This window comes from Aquila chrysaetos, chromosome 5 (genome assembly GCF_900496995.4).
Source record: "Aquila chrysaetos chrysaetos chromosome 5, bAquChr1.4, whole genome shotgun sequence".
Taxonomy (NCBI): domain Eukaryota; kingdom Metazoa; phylum Chordata; class Aves; order Accipitriformes; family Accipitridae; genus Aquila; species Aquila chrysaetos.
In genome coordinates, this window is record NC_044008.1 from 59,061,052 (window position 1) to 59,088,948 (window position 27,897).

The following is a 27,897-nucleotide window of genomic DNA, read 5'->3' on the forward strand; positions in this document are numbered from 1 at the left end:
CCCAGGATGAACTCTTGCACCCTCAAACTCACAGTCACCCCCCCCTCAAAAGACTCTTAATGAACTGAGCACTTAGCTGATAAACAGCAGTCAAGCTTGGCCTTGCCCGTGGCTTGCAGTCCTTCCACTCTATTTACACCTTTACAGGAAAATGGGCACACAAACAGGTTTCTGCAGGCTAGGAGAGGGGGTGAAGACACACTGTGTCAGCTACTGTCCAAGAGCATATGCTCACCTGCCAGTACACATGAAGAAGAGCTTTCACTGAGGAGCAGTTTACCTTGTATTTACCGCATGTTTAAGTTGTGTACGCTGGCAGGTACTGCAGAGTAGTATGACATGCAGGAATTTATACCTTAGCTCACTCTGCAGTAATTCTTGAGATGTCCCCTATCCTCAGTACAACACAACATTAACCTTTTGTGTATAATGCTCAGCTCATGCCTTAGAGATGGTATTTTTTGCAATGATTTTATAATACACAAAATAATCAGAAGTGATAGAAGCCTGTTGTACAGAGCTGCCTTTGAGGTGCCGAACACTTTGGATCCTCGCTGTCAAACCCAATAGAGCTAGAGCTATCTTTCTGTAGAGGACTCGTATCATCAGAATTACAAGGCTTTTAAATAATCCATTGTGAGCTCTGACTTTCAGTTAAGCAAAGCCTCACCACTCACAGCTGAACTTGAATTCACAAGAAAGATCACCTGTTTATTTCCAAGACTGAGACAAATAGAGTCTATCTCAAGCACACAAACAGATTTGCCTGAAGTGTTTGTGTGTGTGTGTGTGCGCGCGCGCGTGTGTGTGCACGCACACAAATTAGGTGGTGTTGCTTGCATACATAATTGAGGAGAGTGTTTATATTTTAGCAGGCTGCAAGATTGCAAGCTAGGTTTGTCATCATCAGCAAGACAGTCAGGTCCCTACCTGTCTGGTTTAAAATTGAAGAATGTCCGTATCAAGGGCATATTTGCTTGGGCATCAATTATCCCCACCTCCCTCTGAAGCCTACACAATCCTGAATTGGCTATGAATGCTTAACAGTAATGGACAGAAAAAGGAGGAAAACAAGTGGGAGCTGAGGGGCTCAGCATCTTGCAGACATGGTAAGGAAATGTGGGCACTCTAGTCCATCAGAATAGCTGAGGCCAGGGTGTTTTCGCTGTCCAGGCTCCCTTTACTGTATGCGAGGGAGTGAGGAACATCCAAATAGCAATTCTTGCAGTCAGTAAACAAGGCAAGGAGTTGCAAAAGGTAACAAATAGGATAATAGGGAAAAGTCTTTAATTCTTCCTTTTTTCAGGGTTCAGAAAATTTATTCAAGCCTGCAATGGGAAAGTAAATTCAACCTATCCCATGTTAGCTGCTCAAGTCTGTTTGTGGCTCTAACTCTTAGTAATGAGAACCTCAAGAATCAGATCCTAAAAAAAAGCAAAAGGGAATAAAACATCAAAACCTGACCTTTTAAGTGAGGCTTATTCCATTTTAGGTATACTTCCCTGATGTTTATTTTCCTGAATATTTCACACATACACATACAGAATGAAGAGCAAAAATAGGCACACAAGAGAAGAGATGTCTATTTTGACAATGTCGACTCTGTAACAGTTACATAGACTGACTTGGGGATATTGATTTCAGTCTATTTATACATCTGCCTCAAGTGTTTTCAACAAGGTAATTTGCCACGAGACATAAACTGAAGCAAATTAGGTTTCATTTTGAAAGTCCCCTTGCTGTCTACAGATTTAACAAGAAAACCCATGTCATAAAAAGAGCCAAAATGATGGATTTGAGTAAATATACCTATATTTTTTAAACTTCAGTGTGTTATTATACATACATCTGGGCATCATATGATAGTTCTTATACCTAAAAGACTGCAGTTACAGGATAAGGCCATATGTCAGATTGTTTCAGATTTTAGAGAAACTAGTTAAGTAGTTAACAGATACTTGCTTAGTAGCTGGCTGGACTGAGGCTTATGGTTCCAAACCTGAGGTCATTTAAATCAAAGGTTGCAATCCAGAGGAACTGTCTGTGTTCTTAATTAGAACTACAGAGAAAAAGGTAGTAGGTGTAGTTAATTGAATTTTTTCCCAATGCTTTTATTTGACCAGTCCCCGCACTAGTATATAATACGATGTACATACCTGAGAGTGTTGGTAATATTGCAAGGACACCTCTTGTTGCATTTGAGGCCATAAAACCCTTCTGGACACATTCTTTCTTGGCAATAAATCCCTTTAAATCCAGGGTCACACATACACGCTCCATTTACATGATAACACTTTGCACCATTTTGGCAGTCACATCTTTGTGTGCATTGAAAGCCATATGTCCCAATAGGACACTCTTCCTGACACCTGTAATGAAATATGTGAGACAGGATTCAATCAAATACTATAGTCTAGTCTGCTTATGACTTTTACATGGGAATGTTTTTGTTAATGAAATAAGTTTAAAATTATTGCTCATTTATTTATGTAATATACAGTGAACTGATGATATCACTGAGTGATGTGGTATCTTGGGCATGTAAATTGCTGTTGACTGAAAGTGCATTAATCTCTGTCCAATTATATCCTGTAAAATTTGCATTAGTTAGTATTACCTTAGTTAACAAAGTGCATTCTTGTTTCCTGGACCTTGACAATTCCATTCATCAACCATAAGAAATTGATATAGAGTAAGATACTTTAAAGAAAAACCCTCATCTGTTTGCTTTCTCTTTATTACAGAAGGATTGTGCACCTTCTTTAAAAGCTTATGGTCCTCTTAGTGATAATGAGGATTGAAAGGTCTATTAAACAGTATTGAGTAAAGTGTTCTCTAGCAACGTATAGTTTTACTTTGCCTCTATGCTGTCATTGCACCAGTTTTATACCAACTAGGAGAAAATATACTCCTTTGTCTTTTGTGTGTGTGTTCACAGTAACTAAAGCTCAAATTTGCTTTTCATCTCTTACTCCAGGGATGCTCAGTAGTATAAAATCTCAAGACAAATCACTTTCACGCTCCTTAGTGTAGTATCTTCTCCAAAATTGCCAACATTTTTAATATTTGCTACACATAAAAAGGGAACCGGCAAACACTATACACAGATTGTTTTAAATTGCACCTTCCATGCACTGTTTAAAATATTTCCCTGCTGGATACATTATGAAATCTGCCAAAAAGTCTGTTTCATTGTCCTACACAACCAGTTTAAGTATTCATAATATTTCCTACTTTGAAAAGCTCAACTAAGGTCCTAAAGAAAGCAACTGATTCTGTGCTTGACATAACTTAGTGGTTTCAAAATTCTGCAGTGAGTCAGTACTACAGTTTACATGATCCACCGTGAAATATAGATATGCCTTTTCAGTTAATAAAAAAAAGAAAAAGAAGTCCAGAAAAGCCCAATTCCCTTATCGCATGGATGCCAGATATTGGAAATTGCCTATCAGCATTAATTTAATCCTGAGCATTGATTAAAGTGTATACTGTAAACTCAGTGGATAGAGGCAATTGTTAAATGTCTTTCTGCAGGTCATTTCACAGCTGGCAGGTGAGAGTTAATATAATGATCAGTAATAAAAGATTAATGTGTGATGCAAGCCAGGCAAAACTGCAATGAACACAGCCAGTATATAAGAGCATTACTTTTGCAGCTTCAGATTATCATGTTTTACTAAAAATAAATGAACAAAGCAAAATGCCTAGCTAGTGATTTAACTGGAGCAAGCATCAACACAGTTGCTAGTTACACAATCCAAGTTCAGGAGTTCATACGAGACCCAAAGAGAGAGGAGCCTGTGACAAACAGGAAGGGAAAAAGCCCAGAGAATCACCAGCGGTACTGGCTGCTAGCCCTGCTGCTCTCGGAGTAGTTCAGCTGCAAAGGAAATAACCAGCAAAGAATGGGTAACATTAGGACAGAAACACTTAAAGCAAATGAAATGCAATGAAGAACATATTAAGATGCCTTATGTCTCCATTGCTGTATACAGCCCTACTAGTTAGCAGGAGAGCACTGTACTCAACGAGATGAATACTTAGTCAATAGTGCACTATATCATTTTATATTTATAGAAGATGAAGCATTACCTAGCAGGGAGAAAAGCATCTGGAAATGAAATATTGACGACCTAATCCATTTACATAATTAGCCTTTTTCTACTAACAATTTAATCAACTTATTTATTTGGAGATCAAGCAGCTACCGCTAATGAATTTTATACAAAGAATACTAATAATGACTCCTCTGGAACATAAGAATAATCACAGCAGGAATTAGCTTTCTACTTAAACATCTTTCCTTTGCAACATATCAATCTAATGTGTCCATAGCACCATTAACAACCAGATACATTGTTCAATTAAATTACAAAATGAGCTGCTAAGCCCTAGTTATGTTTCTTGTTTAATTTACATTGCTTTCTGCCTATCTGGGGAGATTCGTATTATAATATCCACTGAACTTTAATATGTACTATAATTATTTGGGTTGGGATAGGATAATATGGCTGTCACCTGTAGAATTAATGGAAGCAATTTCACAAAATATTAAACATAAGACAGCCTGCTTAACAGATGAACTTAGTACATACACCTACATCTTTTCCAGATAATTTTTTTTTCATGGAACAATGCTGTAAAGTTTTTTAGGCTTTTCTGTTTGTTGTTTTGCAACAGTGATCACATTTATGTAGCACAGACAAATATTAAAAGCCATCCAAAATACGTAAACCTGGAGATTGCCATTCAGTCGATAAAAGATACAGGTATAAACACAAAAACAAGAGAATAAGCCTGCTCATATGGTTATAACCAATGTGGTATTTATTTTGTTAAGATTCTATCTTTAGGTTTAATGGCAATATGGAAAACAAAGCTAAAACAGTATGTTCACTTTCCCTGTCAGCCACTGAATTCTTAGACAGCCCCATCCTCAGCTTCTAACTGTGCTTCTGCTATTATTCCTTTCCAGTTTGCAAAACATACATTTACATGACATATCCAGTCATTTTAGCAGAGCACAAAGCTTCCTGGAGTTGTTAATATTGCTTGCCAATTTCCTAGATATTTAGTGCAGTGCCACTTCCTGGAAAACAGGTAGGGAACAAAGTGTGGCAATTACACTTACATAGACCTTTATGACCATTTCATCTCCACAGGTATTTATCTAACTCTATGTTATTATCTTCTACACAAGATGATGAACTGTGGTATTATATAGTAGTTACTGACAATTAAAAAATATTATAGTAGATAAAGTGTGTTTATGTTTTTATTCTTGTTATTCACAATATCTGTTATTATTAAGAATATTTTTTTTGGTGCCTTGTAAAATTTTAAGAAAACATTATTTTGTGCAGCAGCATTCTCCTGCTGTATTTGCAATTATACTGTAATGCTGCAGCAGTTGCATGAATCCAGAAAGTAAAATAGAGTTTAAGCTAAAATGGTGCTGACTAATCTGTCCCATTGTCCATGCTGTATGAACACATAACTAAGGAAAGCAATTTAGACTTTTTAAAGACCTTGTGCCTGCTCCTGCCATCACTGAAATCAATGGGCAATCTACGATTAGCTAACTGTAGTTAACAGCAAGGTAAGGGTATGCATGCCTGTTCAGAGCAAACCATTACAGACAACGTGCTGTCCTACCCCAAGTGAGAGGCAGAACTCCAACTGAATATAATGGGCCTAAGGCTTCGCTTCCTTTATTGAAGGCTGATTAAAGGCTGATAGATAAACATGTTTTAACCTTCTGAGAATCTGTTTGAAAGGTGGGACTTTCTAGGCTAATACAGTTTTTCTCTGCTGCTAGAAAAGCTTTCCGAACTGCACATTTACCTAACTTTCTCCTGTTCTCATCCATCCTTCCACATGCCTGCATTTCTGCTCTTCTGCCTCTCCCTTCAGTGTCTATCTGTTTCTTCCCTGCTCCAGGAGGGGGCAAGTGAGCCATTCCTAAGGGTTTTGCTTGGGTGCAGGTCCACAATGTGACCTTCCCTCAGCTTCTTTTCATAGAATCATAGAACGGTTTGGGTTGGAAGGGACCTTTAATGGTCATCTAGTTCCAACCCCCCTGCCATGGGCAGGGACACCTTCCACTAGACCAGGTTGCTCAAAGTCCCCTCCAACCTGGCCTTCAATGCTTCCAGGGATGGGGCATCCACAACCTTTCTGGGCAACCTGTTCCAGCGCCTTACCACCCTCACAGTGAAGAATTCTTTCCTAAATATCTGATCTAAATCTACCCTCTTTCCATTTAAAAATGTTACCCCTCATCCTATCACTATACTCCCTGTTAAAGAGTCCCTCCCCATCTTTCCAGTAGGGCCCCTTTAAGTACTGGCAGGCTGCTATAAGATCTCCCAAGAGCCTTCTCTTCTCCAGGCTAAACAGCCCCAATTCTCTCAGCTTGTCCTCACAGGGGAGGTGCTCCAGCCCATTGACCATCTTCGTGGCCCTCCCATGGACCTGCTTGAGCAGGTCCATGTCTTTCTCATGTTGGGGTCCCCAGAGCTGAATGCAGTACTGCAGGTGGGGTCTCACCAGAGTGGAGTAGAGGGGCAGAATCACCTCCTCTGACCTGCTGGTTATGCTTCTTTTGATGCAGCCCAGAATGCGATTGGCTTTCTGGGCTGCAAGCGCACATTGCTGGCTCATATTCAGTTTTTCATTCACTAATACCTCCAAGTCCTTCTCCACAGGGCTGCTCTCAATAATTTTACACCTCTTCCAACTGATCATGCCTTATTTTCTCCCTCCCTGCTTCTGTCTTCTCAAGAAACATCTCTCTTTGGAGTCAAAATCTCTCTCACTTTTCTCCAAGCACAGATCTGAAAAGCCCACGCTCCCTTTGCTCAAGGACAAATTCTTGTGAACTCCTGTCAGGTCTGCCCTGTAGTGCCTCCTCTGCCCAGTTTCTCCCCGAGCTGCCTTCTCCAGCCTCTCTCTAAGGGCCATCAGCAGCAAAACTCTCCGCTTTTGACAGCAGGCAGAACTAGGTCTTCTGCTTTGTACTTGCCATCTCCTTTTCTCATCCCCAACAGTCCTTTCTCTACTCTTATTGCTGGAGTGTGTAAGTGTTGCCATTCAGCAGCTCCATTACCGCTCTTTCCCTGTGCCACATGCCTGTATCAGAGCCAGCTCTTCTGCTGCATGTCCTCCCTTGCGGCTGGGGCCTATATTGGAAGTTGAGCAAAGAAGCTGGCTCAGCTACAGTCTGCTGGCTGTGAGCTCCCAACAGCTCTGAGACTGTTGATTCACCTACAGTCAGAAATCAATGTAAGTCTGCAACAACCAAATGAAGAGATCTAGAGACAGAGGGCCTCTGTCAGCCTTCCTCAGCATGGCCAGCACTGGGGACAGCTTGGGATTGAAGTGTGGTCACCAGTGTAAGTGTCCAGGCTGCACAGTTGCTTCCTTCAGTGAAATTGTCTCCAAAAGGAGAGAAAGAGAAAGCTTTGGTTAGCAACAGTAATTATATGGTACCCTATGATTGAAATCACTGTCTCCAGATGGAGGATGGGGGAAGAGAGACACACTGATGCCTTCTCCACTAAATTAATTTGAAATAATTAGTATTTCCACCATATTCAACCACATGCAAATCCTGACATAATCTCCAGAGCCCCCTCAATTACCACTGTTGATAAAATGGAAACAAGGAACTTCCACATTTAATGGGAAAGAGCATAGCCTTCTGAACCCCAGTACAGTGTTGACAGTTGGCCTGTTTGCATGCTATAAAGACCTGCTGATTATACAATGAAGCAAGAAATGAGAAATTCCAGTGAGCTTTCATGCCTAAAAGTATAATTGTAGCATATGTCTGTATACTGATACTAGCTTGTTCTAGCTAATAAAAAAAGGGAAGATATAGGAGAAAGGGCTTTAGCATAGCATACACTAGTGAGCTGTGCCCACGGTCTCTGGACACCCTGGTGACACAGTCCAACCCCTAGTGAAAACTGTATATGAAAGCTTGTTTAACTGCAGCTTCCCCACCATGTTGGCCATGCTGGCAGGATTAACTGGAGGGCTAAGCCAACATGTGTTACAATCCCACCTTGACTTTGCTGTGTAGTCATTTTGTTGAAGCCATGACACCTTTGTAAAACAATATTGTCATCTTCTCTGATCGATTTATGGGTGAAGGCCCTCGTTTATAAATTTTGAGGATTTATCACCCCTTGTTGGTGTCCGAGATGGATCAGTGCTGCAGCAGCACAGAGGGGCTGAAGGAAACATTAAACTGCTGCATTGCTTACTCTTGAGGATATTAATTTGTGTAACTATAGTTCATTTACATAACTTGTAAACATGTAATGCTCTCTATTAAATTTATCACTGTAAATATCTAAATTAAATTTAATCCATTACATTTTAAAAGTTATATTAAAAAACCTCTGTAAATGGAGAGCATTGCCAATAAAAAGTAATAACATTGCCACATTTATAATGCTTGAACTGCTTCAGAAGGATGAACCTAATTGGAGCAACAGAAACATAACACCATTTTTCAGAGAGTAAGATTGTCCTAGAAGGGATATAAATATTGCCAATCCATGACGAAAACTAAAGGCTTTGGGGTTTTGATTTTTACCTGTCTCCTATATAGCCAGCTGTACAGATGCATTTTCCTGTCACAGGATCACAGTGTCCTCCATTGTGGCATGGACAGTCCTGGCTGCAGTTAATTCCAAATGTTCCAGGAGGACATGGCTGTGCACACACCAGCCCCTAGTAAGGTTGCAGAAAGAGCAATATTTCAGTCAACATTCATAATGCAATAAATTTCTATATGCAGCTCGGATTTTTATTGTCCTTCTTGCTAAAACTAGATCTAAGTGTAGTGGCAATATTTTTTCTGTTTAAGATGGGCTAAAGATAGTCTTAAAATTCTGCTACCAGAAAAAATGCCTGTCTACCCTATCTCCAGAAGGGATTTTTCTCACCACTGTACAGTCACTGATAATTCTCTTTGTATCTCCCCTGTAAACTGCAGCTGGGGTGGCAGGATATTCACTGCCCCTTGAATAGATGCAGGAAGGCTTGGGAGATGTTGAAGGCAACCAGAGAAGACTACAAAGCTGCATATGTGCTGGTGGGTTTTTTTGTGAAATAGAGTCTGAAAAGTTGTTAGACCTACGCTGGGCAAGTGTCACAAAGTGAACATTTGGGAAAAGAGGGATTGTTGGAAAGGCTGCACTGGGAGGATGAAGTTCTGCTAGTTGTGATAGTCTATGATGTTCTCCCCTGTTCAGACAGCCCCACTTCATCCAATCACAAAGACGACCATATACAACTGCTGGAGAAGTCCTCTACTACTCTTCAGAACCCACCTACCTTCATTCCCTCTACTCTCATCCAGCCTCCACACTCATCTCTTCAAGCAGCACAGAATGGCATCTGCCAGTGCTTTGTCTAAGCCACGGAGGAGGCAGGATGGGAACAACAGACTGGGATGGTTGCAGAAAGCCACCAGTGATGACATAGAAGCAATTTGACTCTCCAGATCAGCAGTGCAGCAGCCTTTTGGCCAGAAGAAGTATTTTGCAGTGGAATATCTGCCTAATCCCTGAACACTGGCTGGATGCATCATCCAACATCCTCCCAGCTCCCTATCCCCAACCTCAGAGCCATATCTCAGGCCCTGACTTGCCTCAACAACACATCTTGGTGGCTACCTCCCTCCTCCGTTTTATGCTGCCAGCCCTCTGCTCTCCTGCCTCTTTATTCCAGTCTACCCCAAATCCTTGTTGCAGACTCCTTTTTAGTCCTTTTCCTCATCTGGACCCAAATCCCCATCTTTGAGTTGTTTCCTCCTTCCCGTCCCTGCTTAACCATCCCTGAAAGTGAAGAAAAGACAGACTGTCATTCTTGGTTGTGCACTCTCACACTGCTCATAAGGAAAAGCAATTGCTGGGCAAACCTTGTTCCAGCTTTTCAGCCCCAAGGCAGAGAATGCTTACCATGGGTTGTGTCTTTGGAGAATTTATCTGCCAAACTCAGGTGGGTTTCCCCCAAGTATCACATCATGTCCCCTGCTAAGTATCAAGGCCTTACAAGGATTTCCCTAGACTTTCTTAGAAGTTGTATCCATGTTTTTTAACGTGAGCAAACATAAATTCTGAGGCTGGCATCCGGCTGAGTAACTTCAGCCAAAACAAGTCTGGCAGTGCTGTGATCTGAAGATGGGGTCCTATAATGGAAAATGTTTGGCAACTGTAGCAAGTGGTGCTGCTGCCAGTGCCATGCACAGTGCACAGTGTTTGATAGAAACAGTGTTTTTCTGTCCCTATTATTATTTTCTTTTAATCTCTCAGAAGTCTTATTTCCCCAGCCAAGCCCCAGGGGCTCTGAGTTTTGAACAAGGCACATATTAGACACAACTTATACAAAACATAAACCAGGAACATAACGGCTGCTTTCACTCCTTGGGGTCCTCGCTCAACAGTTTGGGAAGTTTAGCAATATCAACAACCCCAAAGTGGAGAGGCTGCTCTTCAATGTAATTATAAAACAGACACTTCAAGCCTTTCCCAAACAGTGATAGGTGGTTCCTGGCCTGTAAAATAGACAGGTTGGCCTCAGTTCAAGAACTTTCAGATTAAAGTGTTTAAAAAATGGTGTCTCTGGACTTGAGTAATACACAACACTACATATCTGAAAACGTAAGTATCCATTTATCTTTATAATAAATACTTTCTCTCTTCACATCTCAAAAGGAACAGGATTTCTATCAACAAATGATGAGAAAGCAATACTCTGTGATGCATCCCCCCGGAGCCAAGAGAATCTTTAGGCATACTTTTTGCATTAATACGTACTAAGGGAATCCAAAACATCCTTCTCTGGAGGATCAAATGTCAGACCAACGTTTCCTGCTGCTTATACATCTGATCAGTAAAGTTCACCCCATCAGCACGTTTTTTAAGGCCCTGATCTCATCAGCTTCTGCTTTGGACATTGTGTGATATATTATTACCATTTTTTAGTATAGAAAAGATTTTTTTCTGCTCCATTTTCTCTCACACCCCATGTTTAAAATCCACAACATACAGAAAAATAGACAAAAATACAAATTATAGTTGCTTCATAAATCCCAGAGGCAATGAGAAAAAAGTGATTAGCAGAACGTGTTGTATTAACATGGCACCATGATGCAGAGCCTTGAGAATGGGATCTGGGACCAAAAAGGGTGTGCTGCCAGGGACAAATGTTCTGTCATGTGAGGAAAGATTGCTGCTTCCCTGAGCATGGAGATCTAGTCCTTCAAAAGTGTTTCTGAGAAGCTTTGTAAATGCTAAATTTAACTTCTCTCCCTACTTCCTGAGAGTGCTTGGAGAATTTAATACTGCAAATGAGAAAGATTTATAGAATTAAACCTGTAAATTGTTAATCAGGTCCTAAAGCAGCCACCCACTAACTCCCACAGCTACAAAGACACAGAAGTGGAAAAAGCCCAACATCGTAGTATGCTGGAAGCCACATTTTGTTGACTAGTTCAACAGTATATGCTGTTAGCCATAATCCTCTTGGTGAAAAACCCATGGGACAGTAAAATCTCACAGGACACAGTTTGTATAACTTGTTGTGCTTCTGGGAGAGTCTGCACTGGGTGGGAGGAAGCAGGAGGAAAGAAATATTACAAGTAATAAGAGAACCAGGCTTTGAAGATGGCAGATCCAAGGAAGAAACTAAGAACCCAAGAACCCTAGAATTTCCTCCTATTCAGCTTATTGCCTCCCCTTGCATATCCCACAGGCAACCAAGCCCCTAAGGGAGCTGAGCTGCTGTTAATAAGCCTACCTTAGAAAAGGATGAAAGTCTCAGCTCATCCAGCAGCAATAAAATCCAAGTGGATTTGCACTTGTATAAATCCGGGGAGAATTCTCTCCTTCCAACATGATGGTATATTCAATACATACGTGCAGTCTCAAGCCTCAAAATCAGCAAGTAAAATTCCTGATGTCAAAGAAAGACTATCCATGGTGTGAAATAAAATGAATGCTGTCTAGCAATCCCATCTTGCTTGCTCGTTTACAACCCACTCATGTCTCACTTCCCAAACCATTCCAAACACCAAGAGTTAAAAATATAGCATGAAAAAATACTTTTTCTCTGTGTACTGAATTACCAGCTTTTCATTAAAACCCTGGAGAGACCCTTTATACTTAAAATCTCAACATTTACAAGCTGAGTGCTTTTACTTATAATTTCAGTTTCTTTCCCTGGAATACTTGATCTCTCTCTTCAATTTTCAGTTATGCTTGTTTCAAACATCAGTTTTTAACTCTAGGGTTTCTCTGGGGACAGAGCAGCCAACAACACAGTTTTCAGGAAAGTCTCTCTGGGCCACTAAAAATGCAGAGAAGAAACTCCAAGCTGTAAGGAACAGGGCAGAAGTGGGCCAGAATACACAACCACAGATGCTGTGCAGACCCAGCACTGTGGTTCTTCTTTAGGGTCTATGCTGCATGCTAAAAGACCTCTAAAAACTTCCTGCTCTATTCTGATATTCTTATATCTCTTTAGTGATTTTTTAACTTTGCAAAAAAAGAGAAAAATCCTGATAAAATAAGGTAAGGAAGGTACAGCAAAACAGCTCAGATCCTTAGAAATATTGGCATGCAGAAGATAAAGGGACATGAAAAAAATACCCTAAAAGTACTATTTTTATATTAATCATTTTGTCGATCACTTCTTAAGGATGGTGCCAGAATGGACTGATAGGCCCTCAAAAATATTTAAATTGCTTCCTTTATCCTTTAGCTCCAGTACTCTTTAAGAAAGAACCTTTTCTTTGCCTCCACTGAATGCCAGTCGAGGGTAAGGTGCCACATTCTTACCAAGTTTCTGAAAAGTTTTGCTTGCTTTGTCATTTGAAATGGAATAACATCATCACCACCTTTACCATGACTGGCCAAGTTAGAGAGACTCTAACTCTCCAGTGAGAGAGAGATTTTTCCATACACAGCTTCCACCAAAAATTACAGGCAGCAATGTTCTTCTCCCATGTTGCTGCCTGACAGCCACCAGAATCTCATGGTTGGTACTTTTTAACTAAAAGCAGCTATGAGATCAAATGGAGGCAGCATTTGCTGCACTAATCTAAAGGAACATAAACATCTCTCTCAGCGTGTAAAGGTTTCAACAGGTATAACGTCCACATCAGAAGCCATAGTTGTATGACGATCTTCAGGGTCTTCCACGTATTAAAATAAAAAGTCACAGTACTTGTATGCATTAAAATCCAGCAAGATTGCCAAGACACTAATTGTCAGATACAGGAAAAATGCCAGGAAATTTAGTACAGCTAAATGATATGTAGGCCTGTGAGACTTGGCAAACCCCAAAGGAGTTAATTATTACATTATTGATAAAGTCGAGGACTTTTAAAATGTTTGGCCTTGCTTTCTTGACACAAAGGATTAAGGGTTAGGGCAACTTGTTCTCTCCGTGCAACCCCCAGTGCAAGCAAATCTATTACAAGCAATGGGAATTATGCCTGAGTAAGGACAGGACACTGAACTGGTCTCTGTGTCCTACGTATAGTCCTGCTTTAACGACTGCCTGAGCCACTGAATTCCCCCTGGCTTCTCCTTTTCCCTCTCTCCTGAAGGGGAAACAGAACAGTGCTTTGACTAATGTTGAGCTGAGCTTTGAGCCTTCTGTCCCGTGTGAGGGCAGTACCTAAGGGTGCAGGGAATATTCCAAGGAACTGTAATTCAGAGACAATTTTTTTGTCTCTTCTCCCACACAGAAGTGTAAAGAGTAGTCACTGCTTGGTTTACTGTTGTTTGTTTAACTCTATGATGGTAGCTACTAGTTATAGACTGATGGTCTGTCTGTGTAAGTGCTGTGCACACATAACAAAGGTGGTCCCAGTTTCAGAATTGTTAGAGCCTTGTGACAAGAAATAGCAGATATGCATCACAAGCACACAGGGAAGGGGTGTGCTGAGACAGTGAACAATTAACTTCCCATTCCAACCTCTAAATGAGGGATGAGTATGAACAAACTACACACCATCCATCCAGGTGGACAGGAGCACTCTCCAGTGATGTGGTGGCAGACTCCCCCATTCTGGCAAGGGCAGCGCAATTCACACTGAGCTCCGTGACTGCCTGGGGGACAGCGCTCTTCACAACTTTGTGGAGAGAGAAGAAAAAAAAACCAAAGAGATCATTTAAAAGAACTTACAGGAAACAATAAATAAGGAAAATCCACAACACAGGCCATCATGGGAGTCCATATGCAAATGATGAAATCTCCGTAAGCCTCAACTGGCATTACCAATTAGCCAAGATTTCTTTTATTTCTGCTGGGGTTATTTATGTGCCATGGATCCAGTCCTGCAAGGCTGATGCATGTGTGTAATCTTTATGCATGTACCAATTTCCACCCATCTCAACAGGACAACTCATATCCATTAAAATAGCCCAGGAAAGTAAGAGTTGCAGGATGAAGCCCTCAATGTGGATTATGTCACATGGCAATAAAAGCAGCTGCAAATAGAATAAAAGGATGGGATTAAAATGCTTGAAATTTCTCCAGTCACTACTTAATGTTAACATTTGCAGTGTATAATGGACGGGCAAGAAGTCAGCATCATTTAAAGGCTATTTAAGCTCATTTGGTCTCTCTGAGTATTCAGGGGGGGCCAAAGTAAGGTTAGTCCCTGCAAGAACCAGTGTCTCCTACATTTGCACATTGGTGCTTTTCAGCATTGCTTCTTTCTCTAATCCCAGATTCTGAAACCAGAGTAGGTTCTTCCCCTAACTGACTATCCTTTGATGAGGATGTTTACACAACATATCGGGGGTTGGCCCTGCAAGTACTTACTGCTGAGAACTGACATACTAATGTTAATGGGACCACTCCTAATAGTAAGCAGTCTTTAGCAGTGAGTGCTTCCAGGACTGACGTCACAAGTCTATGAGGAAATCAGGTACTAAATAAAATATTCAAATGGCATATCACTTATTTCTGAGGGTTAAGATTGTCTTTATTTTTTACCTTCCCCTTCATGCAGGTCAACAAATAATATTAGACTGCAAAAGTATTAAGTCATCTGTAATAGATCTCCAACCAAATTCAGTGACTAAATTCTCTTTTCCCCTTAAATAATTTTGAAAAACATAATTACTTCTGAAACTACTGAAAGATCTCTAATGAGAACTGATGTTACACTGTGGGCAATTTAAACAAGGAACTATTGCTTGCTGTCCTAAAATTAATATGCAGATTTTGTGAATCCTACTGGTAAACTTTCAGTGTGGTGGATGGGGATTTAGCTACATGATTCTCGTTAAAGTTAATAGGAGTCACACTGCTAAATCCCTGCTCACTATGCTTAAAATTTACCCCCTAGATAGTAAGCTGATATAGTTAACAGTAATGCTTCCTCAGTTAGATTGAAAGTCAAATAAATTGGGGATGGTAAGTCCCATTTGATACTGCACTGGACTGCTAATGAGTAGAATGTCCAATTGCTTATAAAAACTCAACTGTAATTTGGATTGTATTCACATACTGAAGTTAGGAACAGGTACAGTTGTTGTACAAGCTGGAAAATATAATGGATTTTTAAGTTCACTTTAGCACTAAATTTCATTTTATTATGCAGACAGGTATAATTAGCGGCAAAAAAAGAGATTTCCTTTATTTAGTCTGTCTGAAATTCTGTTACCGCATTTCTACAAAGGAAAGTGTATAATACATAGATGGTGTAAATTTTGCCAATTACTCATTGCATTAAAAGCGGTCAAAGCAAGGCTGTTAAATGATGCAGAGTAAAATACACCTATCATTGAACTTACAATACCCCCGTGTATCCGGGAGCACAGTGACATTCTCCCGTTTTATGGTCGCAGGTAGCTCCGTTGTGACATTGGCATTTAAACTGGCAGCCCTTGCCGTAGCTCCCAGGGTCACAGAGCTCTTCACAGCGCCATCCTCGGTACCCATCTGCGCAGACGCAGGCACCCGTGATGGGGTTGCAGAGAGCCTCATTCTGACACTGGCAGCGGTTGCTGCAGTGGGGTCCCCAGTGATCGCTATCGCAACCTGGAAAACATACAGTCATTTACCAAGATGATTAGGAAAGTGCATCGTAAGCATCTCATCCCAGCCTCTTATGCTTAGGTTGGCAAGCAGGCAGAGGCCTTGTTAATACCAGGAACTTTCTAAAGGGCCCTCAGACTTTCTAAAACTACTCCCCTGATCCAGCAACGTATTTCAGCATGCAAAGAGATGACAGCACTGGTATTATACCTAAATCTGAGGACTTGTTTAACACCCTTATTGGATCAGGACCTAAATCTTTTAATATCCTGTTTCTTAGTGCTCTTAGATAGCTGGAAGGAATGAATTTATAGTGGAATTAGATGCCGAGGATCACATCCTGACTGCAGTGTAGTTAATGGCAGGTAGTATTGCCAAGCAAATCCTGTAGATTTAATAATGTCATCAAATATTGTTTCTTTGCACTGTTCCCATAAGATAATAAATACGATAATCTAAAGAAGGTTTTCTCCTTTGGTGTTGCTTTTTTTTCTTAGTTTTTTTTTTTTGCTGGAGTAAAGAGATGGTAGGAAAGAAAATAACACAGGAGGTGGGATTTCATGAGGTTGCTTAAACCAGGCTTAGGGATGAAGGTATGGAGTGTGTATGTCAGGTAATTTCTGTGCTAGTAACAGTATGTACTACCATTACAGAAGGGCCCCAAACCCTATGGCCATTGACGCAGATGGGAGGTTCCCTACAGAATGCGTGAAAGCACAGTGAGAACCCTTCACGTGACAATCCTGCCTGATCCCTTCTCCTTGTTTGTGGACCATATGCAGGATGAGAGAGGGAAGTCAGCATTACAGAAACAGCTTGATCGTGATTTGCTATAGAGACAGTAATCAGAACCTGCAAAACACCCATTTAAGGTGTATGTATATTAAACAGACAGCTCAAAGCAAACACCCAGAGGTTAAGGTTTCCTCAGTAACTGGTTAGCAGAAAACCAAGGATTTCTTCAGTAGTCCTACCCTCCGCTTAGCGGCCTTTCAATATAGCTATGTCAAGATGAAGAAAATCACTGTTCTATTCAGGATAGAGTTGCTGGAAAAATCCCTGGTAAAGATGTAGTTACAGATCATTTTCCAGGTACAGCTGGTTGTGCTCAGACAGCTGGTTTCAATTATTCCAGCAACTCTTCTGCTAGTGTAAAAATCCACTGCCATGCAAGAAACAAGTGTGTAATCCCAGCAACATAGCTGTCTTCACAAACTCTTCTATTTGCAAACATGTAAACTAACCCCCAGACGGCACTCACTGCTTCTCAGGCCTGGATCTCTGTTTCCAGACTTAGCAAGGTAAATGTAAAGCCTACTTAAGCCTGAATCTCTTGTCCTAGAAATTTCATAGCCCTCTCCTTCTATGGTACATGGCTATAAACCCACACTAGATGACTAGATATCTCAGTTAATTTTGGCAGTCTTTTTGTCCTTTTCATGGGTCAGTCTGAGGATACTTAGCAGAAAAAGAAGAGAAAGAGACTTTACTCAACTAGCATTGCTGATTACCAATTTACAAACTTGTGTTTCTTGAGCAGCAGTGTTAAAGGCCAAAATAAACCCATGAGAAGACAATTCCAGCGTCTCCAGAAGGATCTTCAGGGTCTTACAGGATGCACGTGCAGACACATGGTTTCATGTTCTGCAGAAAGCAGAGTATGCAATGTACCCCTGTGCATAATCCTGCTCATGCCTCACACGAGATACTTTATTGCTCTGCCTCATTTTTCCCACAGCTGTAAACAGGGATGATAGTTCCTCACTAACACCGCCGGGAGCCAAGCAAACAAAATCTTACTCTTTATAAGTCTTAAATTATTACTGAGAATCTGTGGAAAGAGATGATCTATCTTTATTTCACATAGACACTCACTAAGACTGTAAGCCTTCTGGGGCAGGGAGCAAATCTGCTGGAGCTGATGGAGTTTCCCAGCAATTTCTGTTCCAGAAACACTGATTTGTTTTCCACAGAACTTGAACATCAGGGGATGCAGTTCTGCACCTCCACAAAGGGTACAAATCTGAACCATGCAAGCATAGCCAATAGCCCTTTGCATGGGGAATTGGAATGTGGGAATCCAACTTAACCCTGCCTGCTTCAGGGACCTAATTCCTACCTTACCACACCTCACATTAAAGCCCTCACTTCCAGACTGTGGGTTGCTCTGGGCTGATATAATTCCAGCTGCAATTAATTTGCTTAACATGAATAAATAACACTCATTAGAAGACGTGTCTTATATCCTTGGTCTTCCATGTCTCAGGTGAGTGCTCCAATCATCAGATTTGTCTGCTCAGTTTGTGTTTTTCACTTTGAAAGAAAGTGAAGGAGAAAGCAAACCTTTTATAGGAAGGAAAAACCAATTTCCCATGGTCAGCTCAAACATCTTGTTTCACATTTATAGTGTCTGCCCCAAACACAACTCCTTTTATGTAAATCAATCTTATTTGAACACTTATATACTATTTATATTTGCTCATATGCTTGCTTTCTCCCTGTACCAAATTTCACTCCACAATCTAGCCAAAGGCAAGAGCAAAATGCTGAAGTAAAGAGCAGAAATTCCTCTAATTGGTTGTAAAATCATAAAAACCCAAAGCTGGATAATAAAAGAAGCCTGCAGTGACCAGAAAACCAGCTGGCAGTTAGACAGATTTTTCCAAAGACTTCTAAGTACAAGGCATCAGTGAGCACACATTTCAACATTCAGTATGTTTAGGCCAAAGTAGCTAGCCAAAATGTTTTAATTATCTATGAAATAAAACAGCTTGGCATACCAGATAGCTACTAAGAATGTGAATTTCATGGGGATTTATTAGGGAGAGGACATAAAAATGAGGATTAAAGTACATCTGAATGCTCATGGAAGACACAGAAAAAAACTGAATTACAAAAAGATGGGGCTTCTACCATGTCTCATTTACAATGCCTGATACAGCCTTTGCACTTGTTAGGCTTCTTTTTATCTTCCTAAAACTACCAGCAGGTTTTGACTACATTTCTCTAAATGGTTTGAAACCGGAGTCATAGTACGTGTCTATACCCAAGGTGAACACGGTATGTATGTACGACCAAGGTGAACATCCTGTTGTCTTTCTAGTGATGGGATCATATATACACAATGACAAGTTGGCCTCTTCTCGATTTAAGTCTTTACCTTGGATGGTAAAGATTTTCTGCTTTTAGCTATCGGTTCAAGCCCTATATATGTCACAATGAGCAGAGCCATTTCATGCACTATCAATTCATCCACTGCTGATTAATTGCAAAGGGAATTGAGTGAAATTCATTGGCAATGTGCTAGTGTAAAATTTGTGATAATGAAATATCTTCCTCAACTGATTTTACACTGCAGTAATCTCACATGAAAATAAGATCTTTGTTGCTCAAAGTTTATCAATTCCTGTTGGTTTTCTTTACCCCTTTCCTTTAAGTCCCATATTGCAGTGACAGACTGTGGATTTGCAAGTAAATTCTTTACCAATGTGATTTCACTGGGACATTATGTGATATTTATATTGTGACTACTCATAGATCTGCACTGTGGCAACTTCTATACCTTTACAAAGGTAGGCAGATACAGAGCTGATAAGCTAAGTCCAAGTACTTATTCATGCAAGTAATTTCACTGAGCTCAGTAGGACCACTCGTGTGTGAGACTACTCAAGTGCATAACTAGCAATGGGATTGGGGTCTAGTAGTACCTGCTAGAAAATTAAAAAACAGAAGAAACCATAGACTCCAGCAACCAAGACATATATTTTCTATATACATCAGTGTGGCAAATCCTAGCTGGTATGTGATAGCGATTCCAGTTTCTGAGATACAGGGCAAAGCAGCCTCGGAGCCACGGAAGCCTGCTGCACTTCAGGATTGTTAGCGCCACTTCTCCTGTGGGCACAGAGAGGCCATTTTAAAATACAACCCCAAGCCCAGCACAGTCTAATCCTGCTCTTGTTGATAGCCTCTATGTGTTACCGTAATAGAGATAAATAATAATAGCAACAACATGTGAACAGAAAGCTGATTAAAGCTTACACAAGAGCTATACTGTAAATGCATATGCCATTAAAAATGTCAAAATGATACAGAGACTTTAACTACACCATCAATAAGAAAAGCAACCTGAGAGTGGTGATGTCAGGGAGGTACAAATGCTCCCTTTAGACTGCATGTGTGGATGTCAATACCATGAGGGATGAGTCTGAAATAGCTAGCTCTCTCTTGGGAGATGCTACATTAAAGGGAGCTGCCATATTTCAGGTCATGTGCTAACATTCCCTGGCAAATGTGCTAACTTACTCACTTTTTCTCCTTTGAAAATATGACTAGAGATTAATCGCCACCAATAAAAATGAATATAACTCTGTAAAGGATGATGCTGGGTGCCTAAGCATAATTACAGTTGTCTGCATATGGTAGTATGACAGGTGAAAGATTCATCCCTCCACGGAAAGCTTGCTCGACACGGCAGAAGTGTTTTCTTCCTCTCTGCATCCCTACCCCCACCCTGAAGCCTCAGTGGCTTGTTGAAGTGAGGGCTACTTACAGCAGGCTCTGCGTATCCGCCGCTATAGTCGTGCATGACATCCTCTTACCAATTCTGTCTTAAATACGCAACAAGGACACATTGGAAGTGCTGCTTCACTCCCAAATGGCTGTTTTCCCCTCTAGAAATGATTAGTGAATTGCTCTGCTCTGGGTCAATAGAGCTACCCAGTATTTAGTGCAGCAGCACAAGTCGGACAACGATGAAGCAAACACACAAGTTTGAAAATTTAGCAGATAAATAAAAGGACTCCCAAGGAAGGGATGACATTTATCAAGTGACTTATCCTAACAAGAGAGAGTCAAAAGTGTTCTTCTAGTGCTTTTCCATCACTGCAAAGATGCACTATTAATATGAAAACAGCATCTTCTATCACAGCAGCACCAGAATCTGTGGTCATAAGGTCTATGTTTATTTTGTTCTCATTAGCATAAGCCTGCATGTGTCTCCTTTTATAGCTAGTGACCAGTCTTGTATTCTAGGTGTGCAAAGTCAGTGGGACATTCATAAAAATGCTGCAGAAGGCACAGGTGAAAAAAATCAAGTGGTTGCTTTTCTTTGCCTAAGGACTGAGGACCATATTTGGCTGATGGTGATCTTCAATTAATCCATGCTTTAAAAGAACTTTCTGCAAATTTGTTAAAGCAAGAATGTAGCTCATAGTCAATAATCAATATTCTGGAATATTTCCAAATTCAGTTTGAAATGTTTAAATGAGATGCTAGCCTTTAAAAAATGGAACCAGGAAATAAAATTAACTTACTAAATCTAGGAGGACATAGTTTAAAATAGATTTTTTTAGAATTTATTTTGAAATTAGGGCTAGATTCTCCCCTTAATATAACTGTACTGCTGTAGAATGATTATATGAATACCAATTAAGGTAAAATGCAGCCCAAACTCTGGGTAGGTTTTTTTTTGTCTAATTCAGTTTTGGAATCTGACTGGGTTTTAAATGGTTGGCCCAGCTAATGCAAAGCAGGCAAAGAAACAGCAAAAGCTGCAACATGCCTGGATGAAGTGAATAAAAAATTAGAATAATCAATTAACTTTTTATTCCCTGCACTTGCCCAATAGGAAAATTATAGTCCCTGTATTGAGCTGATGTCTACTCACTGTACAAATATGATTCATTTTGGCACAGTTCAACGCCTTTGGAAACATAAGCCAAGCCTGCAATAGGTTTGAAACGAGGTCCATGAAGAGGGAATCCCCTTACAATGACAGTTCACACCAGTTTGTGTTTGGCTCTGAGCAGCGCTAAGTCCCTCATGTGCTGGCACTGCAGGTAATACCAATACACTTCAAAGGGCATGAGCCAGTATATTGAAAAATTACCTGCTGACCTGCTTGATTCTAAACCAAAAAACCTGTTTATCTTATAAGACTGTCTACCCTTGGAATTTCTAACACATGTTTATGGATGATGGCTGTCCTCAAAACAACCCAGACTTTCAGAAATTCCCTTCAAAAATGTTCTTACAAATACTTAGAGAGCAACATTCTAATTCTGTGTTTTCAGAATGAGGAAACCTCATCCATACAACAGACACGCTAGTGGGTACAGGCAGATTAGGCCACACTGCTCAAACTGCAGCTGATTTTCTTCTTCATAACCATATCAAGATACTGATAATCTACCATGTGACAACATGGCTTGCTCAGTTCTTCCAACTGTGAGAGATCCTATCTGTCAAGCAACAGATAGGTTGGATTTCTGTAAATAAATACTTTCTTGGGGGACAATGAAGTTAACAATAGGTTTTAATAAATAATCCTGCTCCAAATATAATTTAGATTATCTGAACTGTGTCACAGGCAGGTAGTTGGTAGCATTGTTCATTTTCCACTGTAAGATGCTTTGTCCAGTCCCTGACAACTTCTCTGTTATGTAGAGTTCACCTTCTCCAGTTTCAGCTTCAGGCTCACTCAGTCTATTGGTTTGAGGAATAGAGGAAAGGGAATTTTAGCTTAAATCAGTAAGCTAAACCAGTAGGTTTTGCTTGTTAAAGTACATTTTTATATCCCTTTCACTGACAAGCTGGGACACCTTCCATGTACAGAGCAATAGCTTGAAATCTGGCAGAGCACTGTCCCACACCCCGGGGTGTGCTCATATGTCCCCAGTGAACATCCACCTGTACCTGATCAAACTATAAAAAATGCAATTTGCAGACACTCCGTGCCACCTCTGGGTAATTCATTACCTACATTCCTCAATGTTTTCATCTGTATTAAAAGCAATCTGTGATTAAAGGCTTCAGGGGCTTAGCAGGACTTCTCTTACAGTTGTTCCTAGTAGCAGCCATGGGCCAGTGGCTGTTTAATTTCCATGTAGTAAGTGGTCCATGGAGAGGGTGACAGCCTTCTACTCTTAGTCCGTTACCCACATGTCAGAGGTTTGTTCTGGTCCATGCTGATGAACTGCCTGTATATCAGCTTGATGACATTCTTGAAGGGATTTTTCATATTCTCCATTTGCTTTTTAAGGTAAAACAAACAAAGCAGGGAACATCACACATAAATAAAACATTTGACTTATGAAGTTGGTGTCACAAAAATAAGAAAATGTCAGATTAAAGGTTGGAAGTGCAGCAGTAATTCAGTACTTGAGCCTATGAATTACGGTATTTTCTTTAATTATGTGAGCACAGGCTACCGTTTACATGCCCTGGCATTTTCTGTCTTCTGAGCTTGTAGCTTTGCAGCCTTAAGGTTCCTAAACGTGGGTTTCTGTGCAATGGTGTATGCACTAGCATTTTTATCTCCAATGCCAGACTTTCAGTCACAGCATACACAACTATAATGAAGAAAATGCCAGTCTCAATGTTTATCTTTCTAAGACTGCCCAGAGAATATATTTTGCATTTGTAAATATGCATTTGTAAAACTATCCACCCAAGTGGCAAAAACCTGAGGTTAATTTGAGGCTGGCAGAACTTGCAGTCAATCTCATTTTCCAAGTTTATAGATCAGTCTTCATCAGATAGAAAGGAAAAGATGGGAAGGGAACATCAGCTGATTCTTCCCAAAATGGATAGATTATTACCCACAGGAGGAAATTAATCTAATTTTGTGTTTGTTTTAATTTTTTTCTTAGAGACAGGAGAACAGCTTTTCACCCTTCAAGAAAGATTGTACTGATTCTCCCTGAAGTTCATTGTCTGAATCAGATAAGAAACATGTGGCTGATTTAGGTCATGATTTAATCTCAGATGATGATCTCATTAGTCATTGACTCTCCAACATGTGGTACCTAATTCAATCACAGCACTTTAGAGACCCTGCAGTTTATTTAGTATCCTCTGAGGAAACATTTTCTTTGCAAAGTAATCCTTGTGTAAAGAACATTCCTACAGTATTCTGTAGAATGCTTAGAACAGTTACCTAGTTCTACATTTTTATTTTACAGAAATTAAACCAAAATCACTCTAAGTCAAAGAAAAGTTGAGTATTTGGATGTCAGCCTCATCAAATCCCATAATGAACTCAATATATTTTGGAAGCAGCAAAATGGGAGAAAAAAATTCTACTCCTGACAGATATCAAAGTGTTGTGTTTTCACAATTTCCATCATGAGCTATTTTGACAGAGGCTTCAAAAGAAGTGAAAATTAGAACACACAAAAAATCTGAGAATATTTCCTATTTCTTTTTGTAGAAATTACTGCTCAGTTTAATGAGCCTTTAACTCTACTGACACTCTAGATGTTACAAGGAGTTTAAAATCATGAAACGCTTCATAAGGGAGCGACAACATTCTATACAACACTGGCGGCTTGTCTTCTCATTACAATTTTTTTAGAGAAGATGCTGCATTCTTTAAAATGTTTTTTTAGTGTCATATTAATGGGAGGCAAAGTCTGTTCTTTAATTAGAATTTTACTGTGGTGAATTAAAAAATACATGGGCAGAGTATCAAGAGTCTAATAAAACTAAATGAAGATACTATCTTTCCTCTGTATGAAACCCAGCAGTCTTTGCTCTGGCAAAACTTCCATCAATACTTCATTATTATTGTCTAGGACAGGATTGTACTTATAAGATCTGCAAGTAACTTACTTCCAAATTCTCTCTTCCAACTGGGTAAAACATTCTCTCTCTCTCACCATCTATAATGGACTTTAGATATTTTCATTGACTGTATAATGAAATTTTCCTATAATGCCTCTGCACAGAAGTAGTATCAGTTTTGCCTGCAAGAAGGGGTAGAAACACATTTGCATATGCCTAAAACACTGCAGGACAGGTATAGAGGATGAGATCAAGCATCCTTCAACAAACAAGTGTTGAAGAGATCACCAGAGGGGCTCACGAGTGGTGGCAGCAGCATTGCTCTAAGGACATTCAAAGAAAACTACACAGAAGCAGAGAGAGGTCTTTGTCACTGGAGATCAGGAGCTGTTGACACAACATCTGTGCCTGGTGTGAAACAATTCAAAAGCTTATAAAAAGCTATGTGCAAGTATCTACGTACAGCTACTTGCTATTCTAAATAGTGTATGGTCTTTCGCCGAGTGCTTAGCAAGGCAGAGTTATGGGAGCAGAAGCAACCCTCTTCCCCTTCTCAGTTCATTAATGCTGGTTGACTTTGATACAGTTTAGAGCAGATCCATAGGGCCAGTCCAGCAACTGCAGTAGGCTAGCCATGCTGGATGCCCTTCAGTCGCATCCTCATCAAGCTCCTTGCAACTGAGCAGGAGAACATAGTCCATCACCTGAGGAATCTACCATGCTGAAATTAATCCGATCCGACCACTGAAGTCACCTTTCCACCTTCTGTGACTGCAGAGTGGTGTTAACTGCATAGGATCGAGTGGGATCAACCCTGTTTGGCAAAGCTCTCAGGGAGATATGCTCAGCTCTTTATTTTTCACAGCACATAAACTGAGCATCAGAAGGTCACCCTGCTGATGTTTTGCCAGATATGCAATATACCTTTATTTGCAGTTAAAGCAGTGCTTAAAGAAGAAAAGCTTCTTGTCACTAAAACAGCAAGCGTTAGAGAGCGTGTTCCTCCTCATTCTCATTCACACACAGGGGTGTATGTGTCTCTTCACCTTTGACTGCATAGGTCAGCATGCAAATTGACATGAGAAAAAGATTGGCTGATCAGTGGATAAAATGGTACTATCAAGATAAGCACATGAAAGAAATGCTACAGCTAGCTAGCCAGCTTCAAATTATACTATAAAGATTCACCTTCAAGGGGACATATAAGCACATCCTTCATGCATAAGGTAACACACAGTACTAACTCATCAGTCATTTTTAAGGTGGTCAATAAGCAATTTATTTTATTGCATTGATATTGCAACCGAAAGTAAACACTGTGGATTGTGGGATTTACTTTTATTTCCAACAGTGTAGCTGTAGAGTAAAAAGAACCGCTTCTTCCCCTTTGCCACTGTCCCACCCTAATGTCTACTACCTGTGCACTGCTTTTCAGCCAAATGATATCAGCTTAAAAGATGTTCTGCTCCAGTAACAGAATCCAGGAAAAATCTTACCTTCTCTAGTGTAAATTCTGTTACCTAAGACTTTGGGAGAGAATTAGAGCAGCAGAAGGCCTGGTGGCCTTTGAAATGGGGTTGTCTTTTATATCTAAAACAGTTCAAAGGCTTACAAAAAACTATGTGCAGGTATCCGCACAAGCTACTTGCTGTTCTCTTTTCTTCTAGGCATACTTGAATCTTCACATGGCTCTTTAATGTTACCTGACGTCTTCAAGATATCTTAAATACACTGCTGTCTTTCTCTTATAAACCATTAATAGTAATGTCCCTTTCAGGCACATAAAAAGAAACAGTTTTTAAAAAAAGTTTTTCCCTGTGTAACCCAGTAAAAACTAGAATGCTCACCATCAAAACCACACTGCGAGACTCAGCATAGTCTCTGCAAAACCTTTCTTATATTTACCAACAGAAAATAGCAAGTCCGAAACTATTGGGGAAAAAAAAGTAAAAGTACTGAAATACTAGAATACTATGCCCTCTTTTCACATCACTCAGGCACCAAGATATGGGGTGTTCTGTTAATAAAGGGATAATCAGAGAGGTAGACAAATAGCGCGTAGCTTAAATACCCAAAGCAGGGATGGCTCTAAGTGGGTAGTGGATGGCAGAGGAAACCCACCCCAGCACCGCAAGAGTTTTATGCAGTAAAATCCCAGTGTCCCTAAAGCAGCTCCTTAGACTGCAACACTGCTGCAGCTCTTCTGCACCACTTCTTTAGGATGCTAATGCTGATTGAGCAAAGCAGCCACAGATCTTATAACCTGATCCAGCAGTTTATACTCACATCACAGCCAGCAAAAAATGCACAAGCCCTAAGTGCTGAGCAGAAAATAAAGGACACCCCACTGCTTGCCTCCTTCTGGCTTCCTCTACGCATTGGTAGGGCTTTGGTTTCATTCTGGAGAGCTAGGCAGGAAGATAAAGTCATGAATTATTGAGATTGGATGTCTAAACCTTGATATTTTATTTTGACTTCCAAACATGTTCAAATGTTTTTCACAGAAGCATAAATTAATGCCAATTTCTAAACCAGAAGTTGCTCTAAACTGGGAAACAAAACTTTTTGTTATGATGTTAAAAACAGACAATTCTTAAACTGTTTTACATTTTGAAAAACAGGATGATTGAAACTGTTCATCCTCACAATCAGTTATGGGTTTGCTGAACTGAAATGTTTTGACACTATCAAAACCATATGGAAGCCCGTGCTTTCAGAACAGTTTCACCCATTGTGGATTACTGCATTAAGCAATCAAATGTCAGTCAGGCAGAAAACAGTAAATCATCACTCCACATGTTTTTTCGTCATTGTTTACAAACAATGTTAGTGCCTCCAGCATTATCAGTGGGTCAGCTCCAAAGAAACCAGGAAAATTTACCCAGCAGCTCAAGTTCCCGGCTCTGCAGTGTCAGTTGTTGGAGGTTCAGTCTCATTTTCAGCAGTCCGAGAAACTGCCTATGTGAAACAGCTTTCTCTCTGGATTAATTTAATTTCTCTCTTTTTTAGTTACAACTGTCACTGAAAAGTAAAAAGCAAAACAGGCATACGTGACTTCCTGGCTGGATGGCAGCAGGGAAGCGAACAGGATTTTGCTGGAAGAGAACACAGCATCTGTGCATTAAGGTTTTTAAATGCCAGATTCCCTATGAGGTTCAGATCTCTACATTTTCCTAGTGGCAGCAGAGCTATATTTTAAAAAGCCACAGGGAAAAAGAGGGGGTTTCAGATGAGACCATCATCAAAATTGTCCACTGACCA

The 27,897-nt window shown here is 40.2% G+C and overlaps 1 protein-coding gene across 11 annotated transcripts in view; it reads right to left on the reverse strand.

Moving 5' to 3' along the window:
* MEGF11 (multiple EGF like domains 11) overlaps positions 1-27,897 on the reverse strand; it is a 294,330-nt gene that overhangs the window by 89,876 nt on the left and 176,557 nt on the right. For all 11 annotated transcript variants that reach the window (XM_030015419.2, XM_030015424.1, XM_030015421.1 and 8 more), the window contains 4 exons: positions 15,828-16,074; positions 14,035-14,155; positions 8,606-8,742; positions 2,157-2,369 (listed from right to left, as the gene is read on the reverse strand). In XM_030015419.2, the coding sequence (XP_029871279.1) occupies positions 2,157-2,369; positions 8,606-8,742; positions 14,035-14,155; positions 15,828-16,074 (718 nt within the window). The remainder of the gene's footprint in view (positions 1-2,156; positions 2,370-8,605; positions 8,743-14,034; positions 14,156-15,827; positions 16,075-27,897) is intronic.